This window comes from Rhamphochromis sp. 'chilingali' (assembly GCF_963969265.1).
Source record: "Rhamphochromis sp. 'chilingali' genome assembly, chromosome: 14".
Taxonomy (NCBI): domain Eukaryota; kingdom Metazoa; phylum Chordata; class Actinopteri; order Cichliformes; family Cichlidae; genus Rhamphochromis; species Rhamphochromis sp. 'chilingali'.
The window spans coordinates 32305642-32329521 of NC_137941.1; the positions used below are offsets into that span (position 1 = coordinate 32305642).

A 23880-nucleotide genomic window follows, 5' to 3' on the forward strand; every position below is an offset into this window, starting at 1 on the left:
CAGCACAGTGGCCCGTCTAATTTTCTCCCCTCCCTTTCCTCCTTCCTCCACTCTCTGCCAACGTGCTCCAGAAGTCCATTTCTAAATTTGCCTGAATGCCAGATAGAGAACTGTACACTTTGCTCCTTAATGACCTGAGAATTGAAGTCATTTTTTTTTTCCTTTTTAGCGTTTATTATTATTATGATATAGAAACAAGTAAGAAATTTGAAAAGAAATAACTTAAATAATGAGTTTTTCAATGTTTATGTATTATGTATTAAACTAATCATATGTTTTATGTCTGACCTGGACAGCACTATGTTTCTCCCCATTCTGTAAATTAAATACGAAGCCATCTTACATTTTATTGAAAACAATGCATCTTTTCTCCGCAGTACAGATGAAAGTTCTAGTGAAATCAGAGTGTATTGATTTTGAGCGTAATTATCTTTCCTACCTCCCAAACGATTTACATCTCTTCACAAAAGGTAGTAAATCTGTTTGAAACAGTTGATATGTTATATGGGAGTTAAATGATTTTTTAAAAAATGTTTGCTTGGTTTGGATATTCTGACAACCAAGAGCAGTCATTCAGACTCCCCTATAAGATATCAGCAATATTAAGTTTGAACAAATACCAGGCTAACTTTAATCCTAGTTCACCAGGAAATATGGGATTAAATGTTAGCCTTCTGCTTTCACTCTTCCATCAGACACTGTCACAGAGAATGTAAAGGGACAAAAGGGACTCTAAAAGCAGCAAAACTGTGATGAAATCATGGGGGATGTGAGCACTCAATCTGGAGAAATATTTCACATGGGAAAATAGTAACTTCCAGAAACTGGCACACCCCCAAACTGCATGTAATCCAATCTTTGCGTGTCTATCATACACAGGAGGGACGCTATGGGGATTTAGGTGCAAATAGATCATTGCAATATATATTCCTCCTCAAGCAGTGTAGTGAAATCAAATGCTGGGATCTATGGAAAAAAGTCACTTTACATGTCAGACTTGTACGATTACATCTGCTTTACATGTGTTGCTGTCTGGCATATGTCAAAGGCTCAAGTAAAGGTATTTGCAATGCCAAAAGGACACAAATAAAATGCAACATTATATAATTAATAGAACTATTTTTCCATAATTGACTGTTAAGGGCAATCCAGGCCATCAGAAGGAGTCCATCTGAAACAGGATATACCAGCAGTCATGTATGTCTCCCTCCATGAACTGCTGACTGTAAGAGGTATCGTCACTAACCAAACTATTCATAGGGCCTTCCACTGGACTTGGAGATCCCACACTTAAATGTATTAAATGATATCACAGCTGAAGTTCTATTATCCAGATCAAAAGCCAAAATATAAAAAATGCAACAAGAGTACTTTAGGATTTAGTTACATGTGCAATTAAAAAGGGATCCACTTACCCTTTCCACAACCTCCTCCTCCTCCTCCTCCTCCTCATATTCTTCATATTCTTCATATTCCTCTACAATTTCTGTCATTTTGAGACGATTTGAGAGATTCTACACAAAACACAGATCACATTTTCAGGTATGCGTTACTCTGAGGGAGTAATATATATATATACATATATATATAAATTAAAAAAAAAACACCACAGTGTAGTGAAACATAAATGTTCTACGTGTTCTTTCAAAATAAAATCAAAAATTTTAAATGGGATATAATGGGACTTAGAGAAGATAGGACGGCTACACCAGGGATATTTCAACCCTCCTCTTTTTGTATATGTAATATTTATGTAAACATATATATAAACTATAACAGCAGCATATTGGCGTTTAAACAATGTCCTTGCCATACCAGCAAAGGTGTCTCGCAGTAATCTCTGACAGTAAGGAAGCTTCACTTTCCATCCAACAGGGCCTCAAACTGACAGTCCAACTCTGTGATTTGCCCAATTCCTAAACAAAACAATAACACAATGTGTAAAACACTTTACAACTTATTCAATGAATAATTAAACAGGGAGATCTGCAGAGTTTACTGTAATAGGTGAGACACTGACTAATTTTAATAGGCATCTGATTTTTGAATATGTGACTGCCACCCTTCCTCCCTTATGTGCTACAACACAGTTCAAAGGACTGTGCCTCCTGGCTGAAGGTTGGCAACAGCTGTCCAACAGCGCTCCAGCTATTTGACATGTAAGCTAATGCCACAGCCTGATTGGCTGACTCTGTTTAGCAAATGGAGATGCAATACCTTCTGAGGCTGCAGGTTAAATATAGGATTGCATACTAACTACCTTTTTTAGTACATGGATGCTCTCCCTTTGTATTAATATATCTATATTTTCTCTGCAAAAGAACTAAAGAAATCGCCAGAATCATAGAGGTAGAAGGATGAAAAAGCCAGAAAGCTTCAGAGACTATGGAAAGAAAACAAAAAGATTCAGACTCCTGCTGAAATTTCAGATACATCCAAAAGATGGCCTTGTCTCAAGTGACTTGGAGAGTCTTGTAGTTCTGGATTGTTTGGTTACTCCTTCAATGTGTAAAAGATTGTTCACACTCCTTATTCCTCAGCAGGGTATTCTTGGATCCAGATGGCAGCCAAGGATGGAAAATATGGATCTCCAAGCAGATGGAAAGCCATGCAGGGTGCAGACAACATGGATATTTGTTTTTTGTATCCTTTCCTTTGCTTACCGGTTATGTTAAAGTTTATTGGTCTCCCAAGCCACCAAAGCCTCCCCAGCTTCCCTCCAGAGAAACGCTGGGCGACAGCACACAGCTGCGGTTTCTACCCAGGTTATCATGTGGCTGACACAGCCAATCACAGAGAACTGCTCTCGAGTTTCAAAATCTAAATATACCTATCTGATCCTTTCAGAAAAGAGCACCTGTTGAGGGTAATGCATCAGCGGTACAGTTATGAGGAAGGCAGTGGGCACTGGCAGTGGGGTCTCAGGAACACAAAAGTAAAGCCAGACTGTGACAGTGCTACCCAGTGCGAATGGCTTTGTGACAGACGTAATGTTGACAAGCAGCAATTTTCTGTAAAAGATATGGAAGTATGTATGACCAAGGCGTGAGCCGGCGAGGAGAAGGCTAGCTTAAAGCAGAGCATGGTTCTCAGTGTCAGATCTGTTGAGGTCATCCATCAGCTGATCCTGAGCTGACTACATCCTGTTAAGAACCAAGTCAACATCAAGCTGAGGATACAAACCAAGAAATGAGCATATGCCTCCAAAAAGTACAAATTAAAAATGAATAGCTACTCGAAGGTGTTGCTACTACACCACCAATGCCCCTTGAATCAGAAATAAGCCTCTTAGAAATTAAAATGTCTAAGAAAGACTTGATTAATGTATTGAAATTATGACTGAGAACATCTAAATAATATATTTTTAAATGATTTTTTTGCATTGCAATCCTTTAAAATACATCTTTCCTGTTTTACTGCCATGAAAACAGTTTTAGGATTTTTAAATTCATTGTATTCCTCACTGTCACATGTTTTTGTGCACATCAAATGAAGACGTTTTCAAAACATGAACAACCATAAAAGTGCAAAATATTGCAATTCCTATTGCTGAAAATACATTTTAAACCTTGTTTGGAAGTTTGAATTAATGCTTAAACTGTAAGCTGTAATGGCCAATTCACCAGCTGCCCACTGCTTTCTATTAAGTTAAAAACACCAAGAGAAGAAATCAATATTTCTGCCATCACAGGGGCAGCTCTAGATGTCCTCCTTTTTCATTCTATAAAACAGAGTAATATAGTTTAGCACCTCAAAGGTGAAGCAGCTGGTACTTTTTTTAACAGTGAATTTCCAGGCCGGTACAGCAGAACACTCAGGTGTCGTGTGAGCCACATGCAACAAAAAAGAAAAAAGCATTTTGCTATTATAAATAAATCAAGAACTATTTCTGGACCTCAACCATACAGCTGAGGTCCAGTGGTAGCTATAATTAACACAGCAATTCACTGTAAATGTATAGAAGACCAAGCAGTACCCTGCATTTTCTGTTCAGATGATGTGCCTCTATCGCTCTGGTATTTTATATCATTACTCTCACTCACTGCACCAGGAGCAGGGTGCTACCCGAGGACGAGATGGACAGCAGCAGCTGAATATCTCCTCTCTCGCTCAGTGTGCCTCTCTCGAAAGTGGTGGTGACCCTCCATTCTCTTATGAACTGGATGCTTGCTGCTTGGTCCTCATTGCCAACATCACTGCAACTAAAACAAAACAACAACTTGAGTGAGCTCACTTTTCCAGTTACCCCAAGAGATATCTACCCATGGTATATACAGGATCTGATGAGGACAGATAAAAATATTCTAGGCCTTATATTTCAGTTCCAAGTTCTGATTTTTTTTTACTTTTTTTTTAAATTTTGGATATTTCTTGCTTGTCCCCATAGAGTGAAATATATTGCTCCTGAGAAGAATGAAAAACAAAATATAGTTATTAAATATAGTTTCTTATTGATTTTCTAAATCTAACAACAAACAACTGTTTTAATAGTTGCAGTTTCTTTTGGAAGCGTGTGCACTATTTAAATTTCAGATTTTATGGTGCATCGAAGATAATTATGATTCTGCCATCCCAGTGCCAAAGACACCCAAGGAGGTGGCTATGTGATGCATAGTCATTGGACAAAAACGACTGATGACCAGTGAAACCAGAACACAACAGCTGCAAGACAGACAGCTACAACACAAACACTGCCAAGGGTCAATGATAAACCACCAGCACCTAGGATAAGTATGAAGCCCAGTGAGGTAAGAGCTTAAAATTAAACTAGATGGTCAGTCATAGAGGGACTTTGCCAAAAAGATGCAGGTGATATCACAAATAATAACCTATCAAAATGTATAAATGATGATATATATACCCTACTTTTTCTAGCTCTATAAGACACATGCAATAAGCTGGTTGGTTCTTGTAAGCAAGAGCTGGACTGATTTAATAATAAAATTTTTATTCTTTTTTGATGATTGAACAGTCAATATTAGCATCATTGTTGTGAAGACACTCACTGACCACCTGTTCAACTGCTCATTAACACAAATGTCTAATTAGCCGTTCACGTGGTAGTAACAAGTACTGAGACATATAGACATGGTAGAAACGACCTGCTGAAATACAAAGAGAGCATCAGAATTAAGAAGAAAGGTGCCAGATAGGCTGATCTGTGTATTTCAGAAACTGTGATCTACTGGGATTTCCCCACACAACCATTCAGGGTCCATAGAGAATGGTCTAAAACAGAGAAGATATGTAGTGAGCTGCAGTTTTCTGTGAAAAAATGTCTCTCTAATGCCAGATGTTAAAGAGTAACGCTCAGTCTGCTTCAAACTGATAAAAAGGTAGTAGTACCTCAATTACCAGTCTTTATAATCAAATTATGCATAAGAGCATCTCTGAACACACAGTGCCTTCAAGCAGCTGGACTAAAACAGCAGAAGACTACATCGGGTGGAGCTCCTGTGAGCGAAGAACAGGAAGGGGAGGCTACATTTTGCAGAGGCTCACCAAAGCAAGACAAAAGAAGAATGGAAAAATATTGTCCGATGAGCCTCAATTTCTGGTGTATTAGAATTTGGTTTAAAGAACATGAAAACATGTCTCCATCCTGCCTTAAATAGATAGTTCAGGCTGACACACTTTGGGCCCCCTACCTGAGTGTTGCTGCTGACCATGTCCATCTTGATGTTTCGCGCAGGATAATGTGTCTTTTCACAAAACTCAGATAATCTCAAATTGGTTTCTTGAATATTGCAGTATGCTCACTGTACTCAAATGGCCTCCACATTCACCAGATCTCAGTCCATCGGAGCTCCTTCGAATGTGGTGGAACTGCAGATTTGCATCATGGATCCACAGCTGACAAATCTGCAGCAGCTGTGTGATGCTGTGATGTTAATATTGACAAAACCTCTGCGGAATTTTTCAGCACCTTGTTGAATCAATGCCACAAAGAATTAAGACAGTTTTGAAGACCTAAGGTGATCCAACCCAGTACCTGTAAAATGTACCAGCTTTCAAACACACTTCTGCGGGAATTGCAGTGGCTGGCACATACTCAAAATAAAGTGAGGACACTGGTCTGTTATTCTGCACTGTGTATTTATGAAATGTTTAGTGCTGTCTACACTATTTATTGGTATTTTGGTGAAAGGGCTTTATTTTGAGTTGACATGCCCACCACAATAAAATCTGCTTTTAATGAAACATGTACAGTCTGACAATATGAGAAGCTATAGACCAAAGTCACCTCTGCGTGAGCTTTAATAACAATGACACATCTGTTGAAACATTTGCATCATTAAATAAACAAATCAGCATAGGTATGAGAAAAGTGAAAGAGTATGCAAAGCACATGAGTCCATGTCTCTAAATTTTCCTAATTTTATTATATATACAGGGAGTGCAGAATTATTAGGCAAATGAGTATTTTGTCCACATCATCCTCTTCATGCATGTTGTCTTACTCCAAGCTGTATAGGCTGGAAAGCCTACTACCAATTAAGCATATTAGGTGATGTGCATCTCTGTAATGAGAAGGGGTGTGGTCTAATGACATCAACACCCTATATCAGGTGTGCATAATTATTAGGCAACGTCCTTTCCTTTGGCAAAATGGGTCAAAAGAAGGACTTGACAGGCACAGAAAAGTCAAAAATAGTGAGATATCTTGCAGAGGGATGCAGCAGTCTCAAAATTGCAAAGCTTCTGAAGCGTGATCATCGAACAATCAAGCGTTTCATTAGTGATGGCCAAATGAAGCTTTCCGAAGCACTGAAGCTTGTATTGAAAAACGGTTCATTACTCGAAGCTTTTCAACACAGTCCTCTCCGGTGACATCTGGTGGTGAAAATTTTGAAGAGCAGCTTGAATCTGCAAAATAAAACGGACTGCTCAATTATCACTGCTCACTCAAGAGTGGAGTTCTCTCTGATATTGGGCCACCGTTCCGTTGCTTTGAAAATGTAATTGGTTTTGTTTTCTCGATTGGGGGGCTGAAAAAAATGTAATGCGTATCTGCGTAATACATTTTGATCAATAAACTTTCCCTATTTAAACATGCACTATGGTGTGGCCTTTCTTTGCTCATAACTCCTTGATGTTGGTAAATACAATAAGTGAGCAATATATATAATATACATATGAGAATGCACAGCACATTATGGAGTATGCCCCTGCTGTGAAGTCCTGCCTCCATCTACTTGTCGTTTAATCACTGGACAGCTGGACAGGTTCATACAAAATATTAGATGAGGCCAATTCCTATACATATTTTTGACGTAGGGGTGGGATTGATTGTGAACTGGAAAGGGAAAATGCTTAGGAAGCTGAGTAGGGCTGCATCGTCACTGATTTGTAGAATCATTTTGATTCGATACAGGATCCGATTCAATTTGATTGGAATCTGGAAAGTTTTGCCTCAGTCAGAAATATTACAATTCTGATCATTTAACAGTATATATCCATAATTTCGTATCTATTAAAAGAAAGCTGACACATGTGAGACTTAATTAGAGATGTAAACAGAGAGTTATGAAACCTGCAGCTGCAGAAGCCAGCGAAAAAAAAGAGGCAAACACAGCGCGGACCCGCCAACACATCAAAATCTGATTCTGACGCGTCGGGTCCGCGCTCTGTGTTCACGTTTGTATGCAGAATCCGTAAACCTGCTCCCAGTTACTGTTTTAGCTGCATGGTGTTTGACGACATGTTGTGAGGTTTAACCTGAGATGCTGGCGTTTCAGGCATAATAACGTTAATTTACAAATCGACACGGGATTTTAATGAATCAATATCACTTTATTCAATTTAGCATGGATTGTAATCAGAAAGGCGATAATCAAAACCCACCCCTAATCAAGAACTTGCAAAGTAAAAACATGATCTATGTCAGGTAGCCCTTTTGTTATTTACATTTAAAAAGAGGATTAGTGTTACTGTGCGCTGGCTGAGTCTGTTTCTTTTCTTAGAAATAGTTTCTCCTGCCCTGGAGAAAATCCACTTGCATGGAACAGAAGAGGCTGTGGAGTGCAGGAACTACACTGCAAGCTGGTAGATATGCAGGTATTCCTGGGTCCTGCAGACTATCACCTAAAAACAATAAACAAAATGATTTTCTAAACTGTAGCAATGTAATGTACGTATAGTGTCAAATACATTGTTGTAGTCTTCATTAGCTTTAATTCACATGGAAGTGTTCCTAAAGTCATATGCTGTAATGATATTTACATTATGAAAACATGATTTTGGACATTTCAAGTTTTTCACTTCGGCAGATAAAATGAATTGAGCAAAATCAACTCAAAATATTCCCACACGCCAGAACGTCCTCTCTTCCTCGCTGGCTCCATATCTGTCAGTGGAATGATCACCTCTTCGCTCTCTGTCACCATCAACACACTCCACGAATCCCGTGGATGATTCACTTCCTTATATCCGTTTGAATCAGGTACCGAAGCAGTTACGTGCGTAATGAAGCTTCGGACGTCACTGGTCACGTGACTTTTGCCAAACGAAGCAAGCCTCGACACAGTGCTTCTGAACCAGTGTGTTGTTTTTTTCGACACACGCTCCGGAGCGTCAGCTTCAAGCGGGCCATCACTACGTTTCATTCAAAATAGTCAACAGGGTCGCAAGAAGCGTGTGGAAAAACCAAGGCGCAAAATAACTGCCCATGAACTGAGAAAAGTCAAGCGTGCAGCTGCCAAGATGCCACTTGCCACCAGTTTGGCCATATTTCAGAGCTGCAACATCACTGGAGTGCCCAAAAGCACAAGGTGTGCAATACTCAGAGACATGGCCAAGGTAAGAAAGGCTGAAAGACGACCACCACTGAACAAGACACACAAGCTGAAACGTCAAGACTGGGCCAAGAAATATCTCAAGACTGGTTTTTCTAAGGTTTTATGGACTGATGAAATGAGAGTGAGTCTTGATGGGCCCGTGGCTGGATTGGTAAAGGGCAGAGAGCTCCAGTCCGACTCAGATGCCAGCAAGGTGGAGGTGGATGGAGTCAAGCTCAACTCCCAGTCCTACTGCCAGTTTCTGGAAGACACCTTCTTCAAGCAGTGGTACAGGAAGAAGTCTGCATCCTTCAAGAAAAACATGATTTTCATGCAGGACAATGCTCCATCACACGCGTCCAAGTACTCCACAGCGTGGCTGGCAAGAAAGGGTATAAAAGAAGAAAAACTAATGACATGGCCACCTTGTTCACCTGATCTGAACCCCATTGAGAACCTGTGGTCCATCATCAAATGTGAGATTTACAAGGAGGGAAAACAGTACACCTCTCTGAACAGTGTCTGGGAGGCTGTGGTTGCTGCTGCACGCAATGTTGATGGTGAACAGATCAAAACACTGACAGAATCCATGGATGGCAGGCTTTTGAGTGTCCTTGCAAAGAAAGGTGGCTATATAGTTTTTGAATGTCAGAAATGTATATTTGTGAATGTGGAGATGTTATATTGGTGTCACTGGTAAAAATAAATAATTGAAATGGGAATATATTTGTTTTTTGTTAAGTTGCCTAATAATTCTGCACTATAATAGTCACCTGTACACACAGATCTCCCCCTAAAATAGCTAAAACTAAAAACAAACTAAGAACTACTTCCAAAAACATTCAGCTTTGATATTAATGAGTTTTTTGGGTTCATTGAGAACATGGTTGTTGTTCAATAATAAAATTATTCCTCAAAAATACAACTTTCCTAATAATTCTGCACTCCCTGTATATCCAGAGGTTAAAGCAGGACAGAACGATCCAGAATGACATTCCAGCTTTTCCGCTTAATGCATAATCAAATAGGTGAGTTAAATTTCAGTGTGCTGCAGCCTGGTGTTGTTTCCAGTTGAAGACATGGAAAATGTAGTCAGTAAATTACAAGCAAACATTATCCCACTGTCTTGCTGACACTGTCAACACAATATAATGCCTGTTATTCATTCAAGGTGCAGGTGAACATAAAGTTGGGATTGTGGAACTTCAACATATAGTGAACATAAAGAGAGCAACTGTGCTTAAAGTGCCGTCTCCCAGGGAAGAAAAAAAAAATAGTGATGGCCACCAGTGCTACTTCCTAGTAGATGCGCCTATGGAGTAAATTAGAAAATGCTATGTTATTTTCAAAAAAGCTGACTTCTGACCTTGAGGTTGAGGTCATTGAGATTCAAACTCACAGGGATTTTTAGTAGCTGGACCTATGGTATGAATTTCAAAATCCTATGTCGCCTCATTCTCAAGTTCTTGCATTTACAAACTTGGGTGTCCAGGCTGCCTGCCCCCCTGGCAGAGTGACAATAATACCGCATGAGCTATTGGCTGAGGGGTAAAAACATCTGAGAGTCAGAGAAAGACGTCAGTAAGTCAATGAGAGGACAGGAGAGGAATTTATATATCCAAAAATATATATACCAGCTTCTAAAGTGCGGCATCCCTGAAAAAGCTAGAAAACCACTGGGATAAATAAATGTAAAATCTGCCACGACAGTAGATTTAATATCTTCTTACATGTTGATAAATTGTGCTGTCTAAATCTATAAAGAGTAAAAGTAAAATTCAGAGTCAACAGAGCACGGGTCAGCAGATCACAGCATGCTCACAAATAAAACACATTTACGGGAACAAAGAATATAAATTATTGTTAGAAGTTATTCTTTTTCACATGCTGTACTCCTTCACCTGATCTAAGGGTTTAACTCCTAAGTACAGCTCGTGTCTAGTGAATATGAAGTGTCTGTGTTTATTTTTAGATTTTACTACATTTGCAAATACTTTCCATTGTGCAGGTCATGTTGGACTTCACTGCAATTAAATTGGTCAAGACTTACCATACAGAAAAGCATCTTACTGCTCTTTGGTTTCGCTCCAAGAAAGACTATTTAGTCTCTTTTGAAGAACAGATTAGAATAAAAACAAGTGAAGAAGTGCAGAGCTGGGTGAATTAGAAAAAAGTGGAATTACTACTTCTGGTGACACTTTCAGGACTTGTTATAGCAGTATTTGCAAACTCGTGGAATGACTAATGCTTTAAATCACCTCAATGTGACCTCAGCGCTACAGATATCCAAACATTTATTTAAATGTCCGAGCCAAAAAGATAATCAAGTCAAACCATGGCAAGAAATTTGGGAGTCAGTTGAGGTCAGATGTCAAATTAAACCAATGGAAGAGGAATGGAAACCCTATAACATAGACTGGCTTTGGTTTCTGTTGGTTTTAATTTTTCTGTTTCAGTTGTGACAACCCTGCCATGCAGTCCTTACACAACTGTGTCTTTTCCTCTTAATCAGGCACTGTGTGCTGCCTACATTTTATACCTGGTCCCTTCTTCTCTTTCTGAATCCCTCTGCCTTCCTACACTTTGGCTGTCTCTTCACTGTACTTCTGTAGGTGCTCGTCATCGTCCCTGAAAAGCTTCAGGGACCACAAGCTCGTGTGACGCATTCTGCCCCCTAAAGGACTAAAAAAAGAAAACGTCCAGTCACACTCACAGCATTCAATATGGTTCACAGATGTCTCTGGAAAAAGCAGATTCAAAAGAGTCGCCAGAAAGAAATACTCATTCATGACACAATGCAATTCACCTGAAACAAATAAAAAGACTTTATTTCAGTGATTATTAACAAGGACTGAAAGGAAGAGGGCACACTGTGATTCTACCCTCCCCTCTGCATGTTTCAGTCGTCATCAACCATAATCGCTTGAACATTCTGCTGCAGGCACCAAGTTTGAAGAGAATACTGGACTGTTCACACAGAGAGGCAATTAAAAACCACCACAGCCAGTTCGGTAATACTGCAAGGCCACCATGGGCTAGACTCACACGTAGCTCAAGAATAAGTCCATGTAGAGTTCCAAGGCAGATACGTTGCTGACCTCTGTGTTTTGTTCAAAGGAAAACCGTGCAGAAATTTCATTTTAAATAATTTGAGTCTCTTTGTTGTTCAACGTCCTTCTGGAAAGGTAATGTTTTTTTTTTTGTTCTCAGTTCAGATGACTTTTGTAAAATAAATTATTACAGAAGTACATAAAGTTCTGGCAGCGGTCTGTCCATGTCAGTTTCACAAGGAAGAGGAGAGGGCCATCCATCAACTGACCTTACCCCCATCCTCATTTTCATATCTGGAGGCAAAAATAAGAGAGAAGGGGCACACTCCTAATGAACGTTTTCAAAGTCATCATCTCACACGCAGCCGTGACATCATCCACTCAAGACCCTGGCACAACCTACAGGTTAAAAAAGAAAGAAAGACATTGGTGGAAGAGAGTGGGAGAGAAAAACAAAGAGAAAAGCATTAAGATAAAAAATTTTATACCGTACAAGAACAAAAGTTTAAGGGAAACTAATTGCTAATACTCTGGGCCTGTTACTGGTGTTATTTAGTAAAAGAATATGAAAAAATATTTAAAGTAATCACAAAATACTAAGTCTGCTAAATTTCACCCTTAATAAGCATCTCTTATTTTGCACCTGATGTGGCTCTGTGGTAGGTGTTGCTAGGAGTATTCAAGTGCATAACTGGCATGAACTGAAAAGAACTGAGCACCAGCGCCAAAGCTTTGGCTCTGTCCTATAAGTCATCATTAAGCCCCCATCCCAAATCTTTACAGCCAAGTCACACATATCGTGGCGATCGTGGCTCAAGAGTTGGGAGTTCGTCTTGTAATCGGAAGGTTGCTGGTTCGAGCCCCGGCTCAGACAGTCTCGGTCGCTGTGTCCTTGGGCAAGACACTTCACCCGTTGCCTACTGGTGGTGGTCAGAGGGCCCGGTGGCGCCAGTGTCCGGCAGCCTCGCCTGTCAGTGCGCCCCAGGGTGGCTGTGGCTACAATGTAGCTGCCATCACCAGTGTTTGAATGTGCGTGTGAATGGGTGGATGACTGGATGTGTAAAGCGCTTTGGAGTCCTTAGGGACTAGTAAAGCGCAATACAAATACAGGCCACTTACATATTTCCGCAATAATACTGGTATCTTGATAAAACAGATGTTTTGTGTATTATTATAGGTAGCTAATTTATTTTATACAGTTGGCTGATGGGTTTGTAGTCTTTCATCAAATTTGTACACAGAGATCTTTCCATAATTAACATGATGAAAGCTCTAGGGTGCACAAAAGCCTCTGCATGTTTTTTCAGTAGTACATATACGCGGTTCTGCTACAGCTCGGCTTTAACTTTCTATTATCAGATCTGTGACACTACAGTGGGGCAAAAAAGTATTTAGTCAGCCACCGATTGTGCAAGTTCCCCCACTTAAAATGATGACAGAGGTCAGTAATTTGCACCAGAGGTACACTTCAACTGTGAGAGACAGAATGTGAAAAAAAAATCCATGAATCCACATGGTAGGATTTGTAAAGAATTTATTCGTAAATCAGGGTGGAAAATAAGTATTTGGTCAATAACAAAAATACAACTCAATACTTTGTAACATAACCTTTGTTGGCAATAACAGAGGTCAAACGTTTACTATAGGTCTTTACCAGGTTTGCACACACAGTAGCTGGTATTTTGGCCCATTCCTCCATGCAGATCTTCTCGAGAGCAGTGATGTTATGGGGCTGTCGCCGAGCAACACGGACTTTCAACTCCCGCCACAGATTTTCTATGGGGTTGAGGTCTGGAGACTGGCTAGGCCACTCCAGGACTTTCAAATGCTTCTTACGGAGCCACTCCTTTGTTGCCCGGGCGGTGTGTTTTGGATCATTGTCATGTTGGAAGACCCAGCCTCGTTTCATCTTCAAAGTTCTCACTGATGGAAGGAGGTTTTGGCTCAAAATCTCACGATACATGGCCCCATTCATTCTGTCCTTAGCAAGGATCAGTCGTCCTGTCCCCTTGGCAGAAAAACAGCCCCATAACATGATGTTTCCACCCCCATGCTTCACAGTAGGTATGGTGTTCTTGGGATGCAACTCAGTATTCTTCTTCCTCCAAACACGACGAGTTGAGTTTATACCAAAAAGTTCTACTTTGGTTTCATCTGACCACATGACATTCTCCCAATCCTCTGCTGTATCATCCATGTGCTCTCTGGCAAACTTCAGACGGGCCTGGACATGCACTGGCTTCAGCAGCGGAACACGTCTGGCACTGCGGGATTTGATTCCCTGCCGTTGTAGTGTGTTACTGATGGTGACCTTTGTTACTTTGGTCCCAGCTCTCTGCAGGTCATTCACCAGGTCCCCCCGTGTGGTTCTGGGATCTTTGCTCACCGTTCTCATGATCATTTTGACCCCACGGGATGAGATCTTGCGTGGAGCCCCAGATCGAGGGAGATTATCAGTGGTCTTGTATGTCTTCCATTTTCTGATGATTGCTCCCACAGTTGATTTTTTCACACCAAGCTGCTTGCCTATTGTAGATTCACTCTTCCCAGTCTGGTGCAGGTCTACAATACTTTTCCTGGTGTCCTTCGAAAGCTCTTTGGTCTTGGCCATGGCGGAGTTTGGAGTCTGACTGTTTGAGGCTGTGGACAGGTGTCTTTTATACAGATGATGAGTTCAAACAGGTGCCATTCATACAGGTAACGAGTGGGGGACAGAAAAGCTTCTTACAGAAGACGTTACAGGTCTGTGAGGGCCAGAGATTTTCCATGTTTGAGGTGACCAAATACTTATGTTCCACCCTGATTTACGAATAAATTCTTTACAAATCCTACCATGTGAATTCATGGATTTTTTTTTCACATTCTGTCTCTCACAGTTGAAGTGTACCTCTGGTGCAAATTACTGACCTCTGTCATCATTTTAAGTGGGGGAACTTGCACAATCGGTGGCTGACTAAATACTTTTTTGCCCCACTGTATATTAATACGTTTGCCAGAATACAGCAGTTAAAGGGACTTATTGCTGCAATTTATAAATACCTGCCGTGTCAAACAGCATGCAGGGAAAAGGAAATAGAAAAAAGAAGGACCACTGAGTGCATTTATGCACAAAACAGTAACTTCGTTAACGTACAAATGGGTTGAGGCTTGAAGCTAAATAATGTTTTGTGTCCTCCAAAAAGACACTGTTAGGCTTCCTGAGCTGTCAGATTTATCCACATACAGCCCCCAGCTATTTCTAACTGAAGAGAAACATATTGATTCTACTTTAGCTGACTCTCATTGATCTGAATTGCTGTTTCTGGAGAGAATCACATGCATGAAAGCTGCGCTTGTAATACTGTGGCTGGTACATTATTTGCTTCCTCATTGGGTCTGCTTTGTTTATGACTGGCTAATTTGTGCAGCTTTTGGTAGAAGGAGAGTCATTTCTCAAATGAACAGGCTGCCTCTTTGTTAATAAATGAGAGCAATGTTAGTAGATCACCCTCACAACTTTCCACTCCCTCCAGTGCAATTTGGAGATTTTAGCTTCATGTTAATTTGCCCTGCTTAGTAAGTCTGACCCTTCATCACATTTTCCCTGCATAAAAGCAAATACTATATAATTATTTAATGCATACGTAAATTAAATTTTCCTCATATAACAAGTTTATATCCTCACCCCTCTCCTGTGAGGGCACAACAGGCCTGGATGTGCCACTGGTGGTCTTTGACGGAGGTAAGCTGGAGGCTCTGGGAGATCTCAGCCACAGACATGCATCCTTTCACATCCTGCTTATTGGCAAAGATCAACAGTCCTGCCTTTCTCAAGTCCTGGAGGCCAGAGAAGAAACATCAACAGAGAAGCCAAGATAAGGAAACATTTGTTTGCTTTATGTGTATTTTTAACACTGTGATGAGTTAACAGTACAGACAAAATCTCATTTACTGAAAAATGACTGATAGCATCAACTCAGAAAGACATTTCATATTCAGTGTACATACAATGAACCAGAAAACAATAATATTGCTACACACTTAAGTATATTTTCAGTAATATTTGAAATTTAAAAATGAAGCACCTTGAGATCAAGTTAATTTCTACTAGATTCTGACATGTGACAGAGCCTCATAAATAATGACTGCTGCATGGGACACATGGTTTCCATTATTTCATACAACAATCCATTAATATTAATTTGAATATATCTAATAAAATTACGTTATAATTATAAGGATCTTTGTCACTTTTTAAACGGTACTCACTTCATGTGCTAGCATTCTGTAGAGTTCTTCTTTGGTTACTGAGATCCTTTCTCTATCCGTGCTGTCAACCACCACAATTACAAACTAGTCGTAGAAGAAAGGGAGAAATAATGGACAAGTAATTAAATAACAACCCCTGCCAAACCACAGGCACAGTCATACATAACAGCACTGTAAGGGGAAGTTTTCAGAGTTTTCTTTCATTTAGTCAGAGTGAACATAATCTCATACCTCTGTGTTTGTGTAGTATGTATTCCACGATGACCTAAGAGACTCCTGGCCTCCGATGTCCCACATCAAAAAATGAGTGTTGTTGACGACTATCTCCTCCACATTGCTCCCAATTGTTGGGGATGTGTGTACCACCTCATTCATTGAACTATTAACATAAAAACAATCTTTAGGTTCTGTTGACAAGCAACATTTACAGAATAGCCACGACTATTTTTAATAAATTATATGACTTGAGGAAAAAAAAAAGGAAATATAAAGACGCTTACTGTACAAGTCAGATTTGGATACTTACAACTGATAAAGAATTGTGGTCTTGCCAGCATTGTCCAGGCCCACAATAATAACCTTGTGCTCTGAAAGGCAAAAAGACAAAGAAATCACAGACTAACAGGGACATCAATATCTGGGTTTAATTGCTAAGGACTAACTGATGTATGGCTCTTATGTAAACAAAGTGGTTGCTTCAAAAAGATGTCTGAATTGAGAGAATCAAACAATGAACTTTTTACTAATCCATACCGTCCTTTGGTACAAATTGTGTAGCTTCACACATCTAGCATCAGTGGGACATTGTGATGCTGCGAACAGTGTACCTTCACAGCTACAGATGAGTTAGTGGGCGGTTTAAAGCAAGCTTGTAGAGTCAGGCTGCAGCCATCAGCGGCTGTGGATATAACATACAGACGTATCTTTCTAATGCACAAAAAAGCTTTAGTGAAAAAGATAAACAAGAAGTGACAGCTGGGATCGATTTCCATCTTGCTGCTGATACAAACAGAAGGCAAGAAGTCCAATAGCAGACACAAGCATAAGTCAAAGGTAAGGTTTTAACTTTAGCCTAGAGTGAAGGAACAAAGCGCTGATTATTATTTTCTTAAAAAAAAAAAAAAAAAAAATTATGAAAAAAATGATGTTCCTATCCGGTTGTTCAGTCTGACGTCACTAGCCGTGTCTGGGTCTAAACTCCGCTGCAGGTCCATATATCAAACGATCACTGTGGCATTACTGAGAGTTGAAAAACTGTCTAAAGTCTTTCATCTTTAATAAAATGATCAGCGTTCTGCTCTACCAGGTGTAACAATTGAGTTTAACATCCAGGCATCCATGAAAACGGAATTTATGACATTTAACGGAGTTAGAAGTTAGCAGGGAGTTAGCTCGCTAGCTTCTATCTAAATACAATATAGCATGTCCTGACTGCGGGGTTTTGGAAACAAATTAAAACATACAGCTTTCTTATCACTTCCAGCATAAATGAAGACAGAAAACTAAACAGCAGTGACATTTGTAGGGTTACTGAAGTTTGGCTAGCTGGTATATAATGATGTGCTACGTGACCGCTAGCGACATAGCTATGTTAGCATAATATAAACAAGCTAACTTTTTTTCCACTCGATAAAGGTTAACGTGAGTTTTCTCGGTGGTCAGAAACAAATGTAATCGCATGGCAGGATGCTGTAAAAGGACCAAACTTCAGCCAGGAGAACAACTGAGATAATTCATCTACAATACAAAGTTAGTCATTCATATACTGCTGCATGGGCTGGGCTGTAGTTACATCCTAAGGTTTTAAAAACTGAGCTTAAATAAATGATTAGCGGTAATAAAAGCCGAGGGAGGTCAACAGGGATCACTGACTGTTTTAGGAGCTTTTTGAGATCAAATAGAAGAAAATACATAGCATTAAACATGTTAACAACATAAAAGCCATATTAAACGCAGACTACTTTAGACCCGGAAGTAGGATTCGTCGCGTCATCACTGAACAACCGGATATTGCTGGTTGGTATAAGAGTACATTTGGTATACTGGTCATAATTTCTTGAATAACAGGAATTTTTCAATTTCTATTATCTAGATGTATGGCTTAACTAGAGCCTGACCAGTAGTATTTGCTGATATACTGGTACCAGTATTTATAATGGCCAATAAACGACAAAAAAAAAAAAGTAAAGAAGGGACAAGAGAAACATCATTCAACCGTGTTATGAGTGTTGATGTGAGGGCTGCAACAAGTAGTAAACTAAAAATATTTGAATATTTAAATAGAGTTTTATAAAACCATGTAAATGTTTATTAGGAACAACAACATACTACAGCACGTCCTTGGGCCAGTATCAACTGCACTGTCTGCCATAACTGCACTAAATAGTAATGTGGCCCTAGAATGAAGGACAGAACAAGGGTAAATGTAAGGTGAATAAGATTATTATAATAAGTAAGTGAATAAGAAGAAAACTGGGGCAGAGACTTTAAAAAGCATGACGGCACAGAAAAATGTTGAATACAGACTGGGTAAAGCTTTCACATTTTTACATTATTATGAATATTATTGTGAAAGTTGTTCTAGAATTTGTCGATGCAGTTTTCTGCAGAATAATGAACCTCTGTTCATTTTTACTTCTGAGAAACTCACTGCTCTACTCAGTTAAGTTACTGGCCTGTCACCAGTTAACCTAGTTAGTTACCTAATAAAATCCTCCAGTTGTTTCTTTTTTAGTAATGCTTACTTTTATGAAACATTTGATGTCTTCTATGTTCTATTATTAATAAAATATGAAGTCATGAGATTTGCAAATCATTTTCTATTTACATTTTACAAAATTAAGTAACTTATCTCTATAAGAGAGCGAGATGAGGACTAAGGAGGAACAAAGACTGGTTGATGTCATTAGAAAAAAAACTAGTACATGACAGAAAAAGCATGCACTACCTTCTATTTGTATTAAGCTGAGCTTAACAGACTTATCTTCGTGTTTTGTTTATAGAAAAACTTGCGTCACAGGACAAATACACAAAGCCTGCATTAAGTCTCTCTTTCCTATGACTGTCTCCGGCGACAGTCATAGCAAAGAGATGAAGTACTGTTGAAATATGGGGAAAGCCAAAAACTGCACTTCCTCCACTTCCGTAACATTGATTCATTAGTGTTGAATTCTCTCGCAGCTGCTCTATTCCCATGTTGTTGCAGTATATTGATAACTAACCTCGTATTGTGGATGAATAATATCAATAGTTCTCCTGACTGAAGTTTGGCCCGTGTATAGCATCCTGCTATGCGATTTCATTTGTCCCTGACCACCAGAATCCCTCACGTTAACTTTTATCGAGTGGAAAAAAAGTTGGCGTTCATCCTCCAGCTTCACTGTGCTAATGTTATGCTAACATAGCTGTGTCGCTAGCAATCACGTAGCACAACATTATATACCAGGTAGTCCAACTTCAGTAACCCTGCAAACACCACTGCTGTTTAGTTTTCTGTCTGCATTTATGTTGGAAGTGGTAGCAGAGCTGTACGTTTGAATTAGTTTCAAAAATCTCTCAGTCAGAACATGGTATGTCATGTTTAGGTGGAAACTAGCGAGCTAACTTCCTGTTAACTTCTAACTCCGTTAAATTTAATAAATTCTGTTTTCATGGATGCCTGGATGTTAAACTTAATTGTTACACCTGGTAAAGCAGCATCGCTGATGATTTAATTAAAGATGAAAGAATTTAGACCGTTTTTAACTCTTAGTGTTCGTTTGACTTTGGGACCTGAAATGGACGGAGTTTTGGACCCAGACTACTCCGCGAAGCTCCTCACTACGGCAGCCGTAATGCTCTGACAATCCATCAAGCAGTGCAGCTTAACAAAGTTGTACTAAAACATTTTTTAACAGATTTCGGCACGCCAAAATCGGTTCGAGGTCAGTAAGCACAACCAGAATTCATACATAAGGCGCACTCTCGATTTTTGAGAAAATTAAAGGATTTTAAGTGTGCCTTATAGTGTGGGAAATACCTTATACAGAAGAAAAGAATATATCGTGATATATATCGTTACCGCACGTGCTTCAAATTATACTGTGATATGGATTTTAGGCCATATCGCCCAGCCCTACTGCAGCTCTTCCAACTACAGCATTATCTGTACAAGCTAGTCAAGTTCGAAAACCCTGTTATAGTTTTGTTTATGTAAATGTAGATGGAAAACCCAACCTGTGTTACTCTGAATAAACTGCTATCATGAGATAAAACAGCCACTTAAAAGCTATAACATTTCATTTAAACTGGATACATAGACAAATATCAGCCTGTCGGTTGAGACCTATTGGCTCTTAAGTTTTAAATACTCCTATGCCTTTTAGCACATATGATCTATAATCTGTTATGCTGAAGAACACAGAACATAAAAAGCGTTCATTTGCTTACACTAGAGAAGGTGAAAATAATTTGTGTGCTCTGGAATATTTTTTGGAAGACAGCGAAGAAAGGAATGCCTATTATATCATATTATTGTATCTAGATCTATTACCACACTCGGTTTTTGCATGGATCCCCAAACTAACCTTTGACAAAACAACTTGTAATTCAAGGAAATCATAAAAAGTCCATAATCAGTGTGTAATCATGTACAGCTAAGCCTTCAGCTAACAAAACTAAAACCTCAAAACTGAGGAAGCGAAAACTTTTGCAAACAGATCTGTGCAAGGTGAAAAATGAGCTTTATATGTGCATTCTACCACACACAAAAATGTCATGTCATGTCAACATGCCATGTATGTTAATGTGCTTCTGTTCTTCCACTGGGTTGTCTCAGTCAGCTGGGTAAATGGTAAGACTTCTGAGATTTGGAAGCGCAGCTCTGAGGCTACATCCAGGGATGACAATAAAAGCTTTTCAGGCTTCAGGGACAGGATGGGTACAAGAAAATAAGAGCATAATTTAGAATTGAACAAATGGCAAATGTCTGGTCCTGTGACTCAGATGCATTATTATAGTGTTGTCTGGCCACAAAACAGCTTATATGCATCTTAACATTACTCCTACATGTTTCTGGCCGTCAGGCAGATAATTAAAACACTACTCCTTACAGGGATTACTTTTTTGTGTAGGGGAGACCGGGGATAGTTGTAACGTGGGTCAGTTGTAACACTTCCAATTTCTCCAATCAGGGCTAAGTTTCAAATGATGTGACTCATCCTGTGCATGCCCAATTCAGTTCTGCTATCACATGTGAAAAATCAGCACATTTGTCAAACACGGACAATTTAACACAAAAAAAAGTAATTTGTATGCCAAAAAGTTTTTCTACTTTATTTCAATTTCTAATAGCATTATTTGCTTTTCAGTTAAACTCATCAAACTTAAATTGTGTTATTTGTATGTCTATGGGGATATATTCTGTGTAGGTCTTTAGTGCTAATGTTTTAGCCGTTGGCTGTAATGTTAGCTAGTTCATGGCTATAGGAGTCTGGGTCAGTTGTAACAGCAACAGTCTGGGTTAGTTGTAACAATAATGCAGATGTTACAACTTACCACACTATTACTTTAACTTATATTAAACAAGTTGGGGCAACGACATCAGCAGAGAGAGGTTCACTGGTCACATTTGTATATGCGGTTAATGCCATTGGCAACACAATTCCTCCACTGTTTGTGTTCCCACACATACATTATGCAGACCACTGTGTCAGAGATGGACCAGTAGGAAGTACTGGTAGTGGAAATAAATCAGGATGGGTGCAAGAAACAGATTTCCTCATCTTTCTGAAGCACTTTGCAAACCACACCAAGGTAAGCCATGATAAAAAGTAATGGAATTGCGATGCTGGTGAACAACTACATTTTTTCAGCTTCATTGTTATGTTCAAAATTGGTGCAAGAGTTGTAGGTTATGATGCCCACTGAGCCAATGAGGCCAACCTCGAGGAAGACCAACCAAAATTAATGAAATATTCAGTTGCAGAAAATTCCATAACTTGTCTTTTTTGGGGGGGTTGGAATATGTTCAAAAGCTAGATTTCTGCATTCTGTCACACACACACAGAGCTACATAAATGGCTCTAAGTGCATTCATGTGTTGAATAAACAAAGATTACATGTTAATGTTTTGTTAGTACCCTTATTTCATTGTGTTACATTTCACCCCAGGATATGTTACAACTAACCCAGACTATGGGGTTAATTGTAACATTTCACTCTTTGTGTTTGAGACCATACCATGCAATGGGTATTGGGAAATTGTGCTGCAGAGAAAATAGCTGCACTATTTTATAGCCGAGACATGTAAATACTTTGCATTACATTTTGAATCCACTACCTTAAAAGAGCTCCAATTTACAGACAGAAATGTCAAAAATGTTACAACTATCCCCGGTCTCCCCTACATGACGACATTCTCTAACACATCAGTGTAAAGTCTCCCATATGTGTTGAGTTAACTTGAGTTAGAGTGAAGCTAGGTGACTGCAAAGACCTGTTTTATGTTATGATTCACATTATTTTCATACACATTAAAGTATTTAATGATCCTTTGTGCCCCTACAGAAGAGACCACACCCATCTGGTTAGACCTGTTTTATCGCAGGATAAGTGTGATCACTCAGAACATATGTATTTGCTGTGATCCTTCCCTCTAAGTGGACAAGCGAACCCACACAACTCACCAACGAAACGGTTCCCAACAGAGCTGCTGGATCCCCTTACTGTAGGTGTCAAGGGTTCAGATTCTTCCTTTAATTTGTCACCTATCAGAAAACTCCTGACACTAATCTGATAAGATTAAGTAATCACACTGGCAGTACAAAGTCAGTGTGATTCAGTCTAAAGTCAATCGCCTTGTTAACTGGAGAATTTTGCTGATGTAGCTGACTTCTGTGTGCTCTGTTGGTGTAGCCATCTCCAGTCTCAATGCCGGTGTCAACCCGGACTGAACACAGCATCACACTGTACCTCGGGGTTCAGGTTACAGAGGTTTCGCAAGGACCTGTTTACGGATTCAAGATCACTAGCCAGGAATCTACTTGGTTTTGCCTATCTGCGCTCTAGAACCCGAGAGCATAAATAATCTAACACAAAGTTAATTCAGAAATGGAGCGCCATGTTCGCAGAAAAACTATCATCTTTGCCGGTCCATTGGTGAAATGCTGACCATATCGTTAAATATAAACGGTAAACCATGAGGTAACTTTTAAATTCACCGACAATACCAATAATGAAACAGTAAACGTCCCGTTAGGGACAGAAACTGGTTACACGGCTAATTATGAGAGAATAGACCAGCGGGCCTTCTCTGACCACGGAGCCCCCTTAGCTCCTACACCTTCGACAGTTTCATGATGAATGCCGCAGCACCATTCTTACCTTGGTGGTTAAAAAGCCTCCATAACTTTGTAAATAGTATTCCCATGGCTGACGGTGATGAATTTCGATGCCAGCTTGTAATAGTTCGATGTACCTTAGCTAGCCAGCCTTGTTGTTCAGTCCTGCCAACTTCAACTAGCTAGCTAACTTGCTAACTACAACGACGATGACCTGTCAAAGCATTCAAATACAACTGCCATACTTATATGAACTGACTTCTACTCTACATGACCTACGAGGTGAAAATGTAGGTCCGACGACTGATTTACTGTATGAAACAAAACCGAAAACGCTTAACACTGTCACTTGCTAGTTCGTATCAGCTGGCTGTTGTGAAGTACCCTGCGCTGTCAATCTTGCGCATGCGTGTCTAGTATCTTATGGAGCGCTATAAGGAAGGAAAAGCATTTATTATATTATATTATATGATATGAAAACTTCAT

General features: G+C 39.5%; 2 protein-coding genes across 19 annotated transcripts in view; both read right to left on the reverse strand.

The window, feature by feature from the left end:
* neb (nebulin) overlaps nt 1–2758 on the reverse strand; it is a 63094-nt gene extending 60336 nt beyond the window's left edge. For all 18 annotated transcript variants that reach the window (XM_080902201.1, XM_080902194.1, XM_080902204.1 and 15 more), the window contains exons 1-3: nt 2664–2758; nt 1816–1916; nt 1416–1514 (exon numbers count right to left, since the gene is read on the reverse strand). In XM_080902201.1, the coding sequence (XP_080758327.1) occupies nt 1416–1493 (78 nt within the window). In that variant the 5' untranslated portion in view covers nt 1494–1514; nt 1816–1916; nt 2664–2758. The remainder of the gene's footprint in view (nt 1–1415; nt 1515–1815; nt 1917–2663) is intronic.
* An 8837-nt stretch (nt 2759–11595) lies between these two features.
* arl5a (ADP-ribosylation factor-like 5A) lies at nt 11596–23791 on the reverse strand. Its single transcript, XM_080903316.1, has 6 exons — nt 23438–23791; nt 16602–16662; nt 16307–16454; nt 16076–16159; nt 15492–15643; nt 11596–12226 (listed from the first exon to the last, which is right to left on the reverse strand). The coding sequence occupies exons 1-6, from the start codon at nt 23481–23483 to the stop codon at nt 12178–12180; spliced, it is 540 nt and encodes a 179-aa protein (XP_080759442.1). The 5' UTR covers nt 23484–23791; the 3' UTR covers nt 11596–12177.
* Nucleotides 23792–23880: the final 89 nt, after the last annotated feature.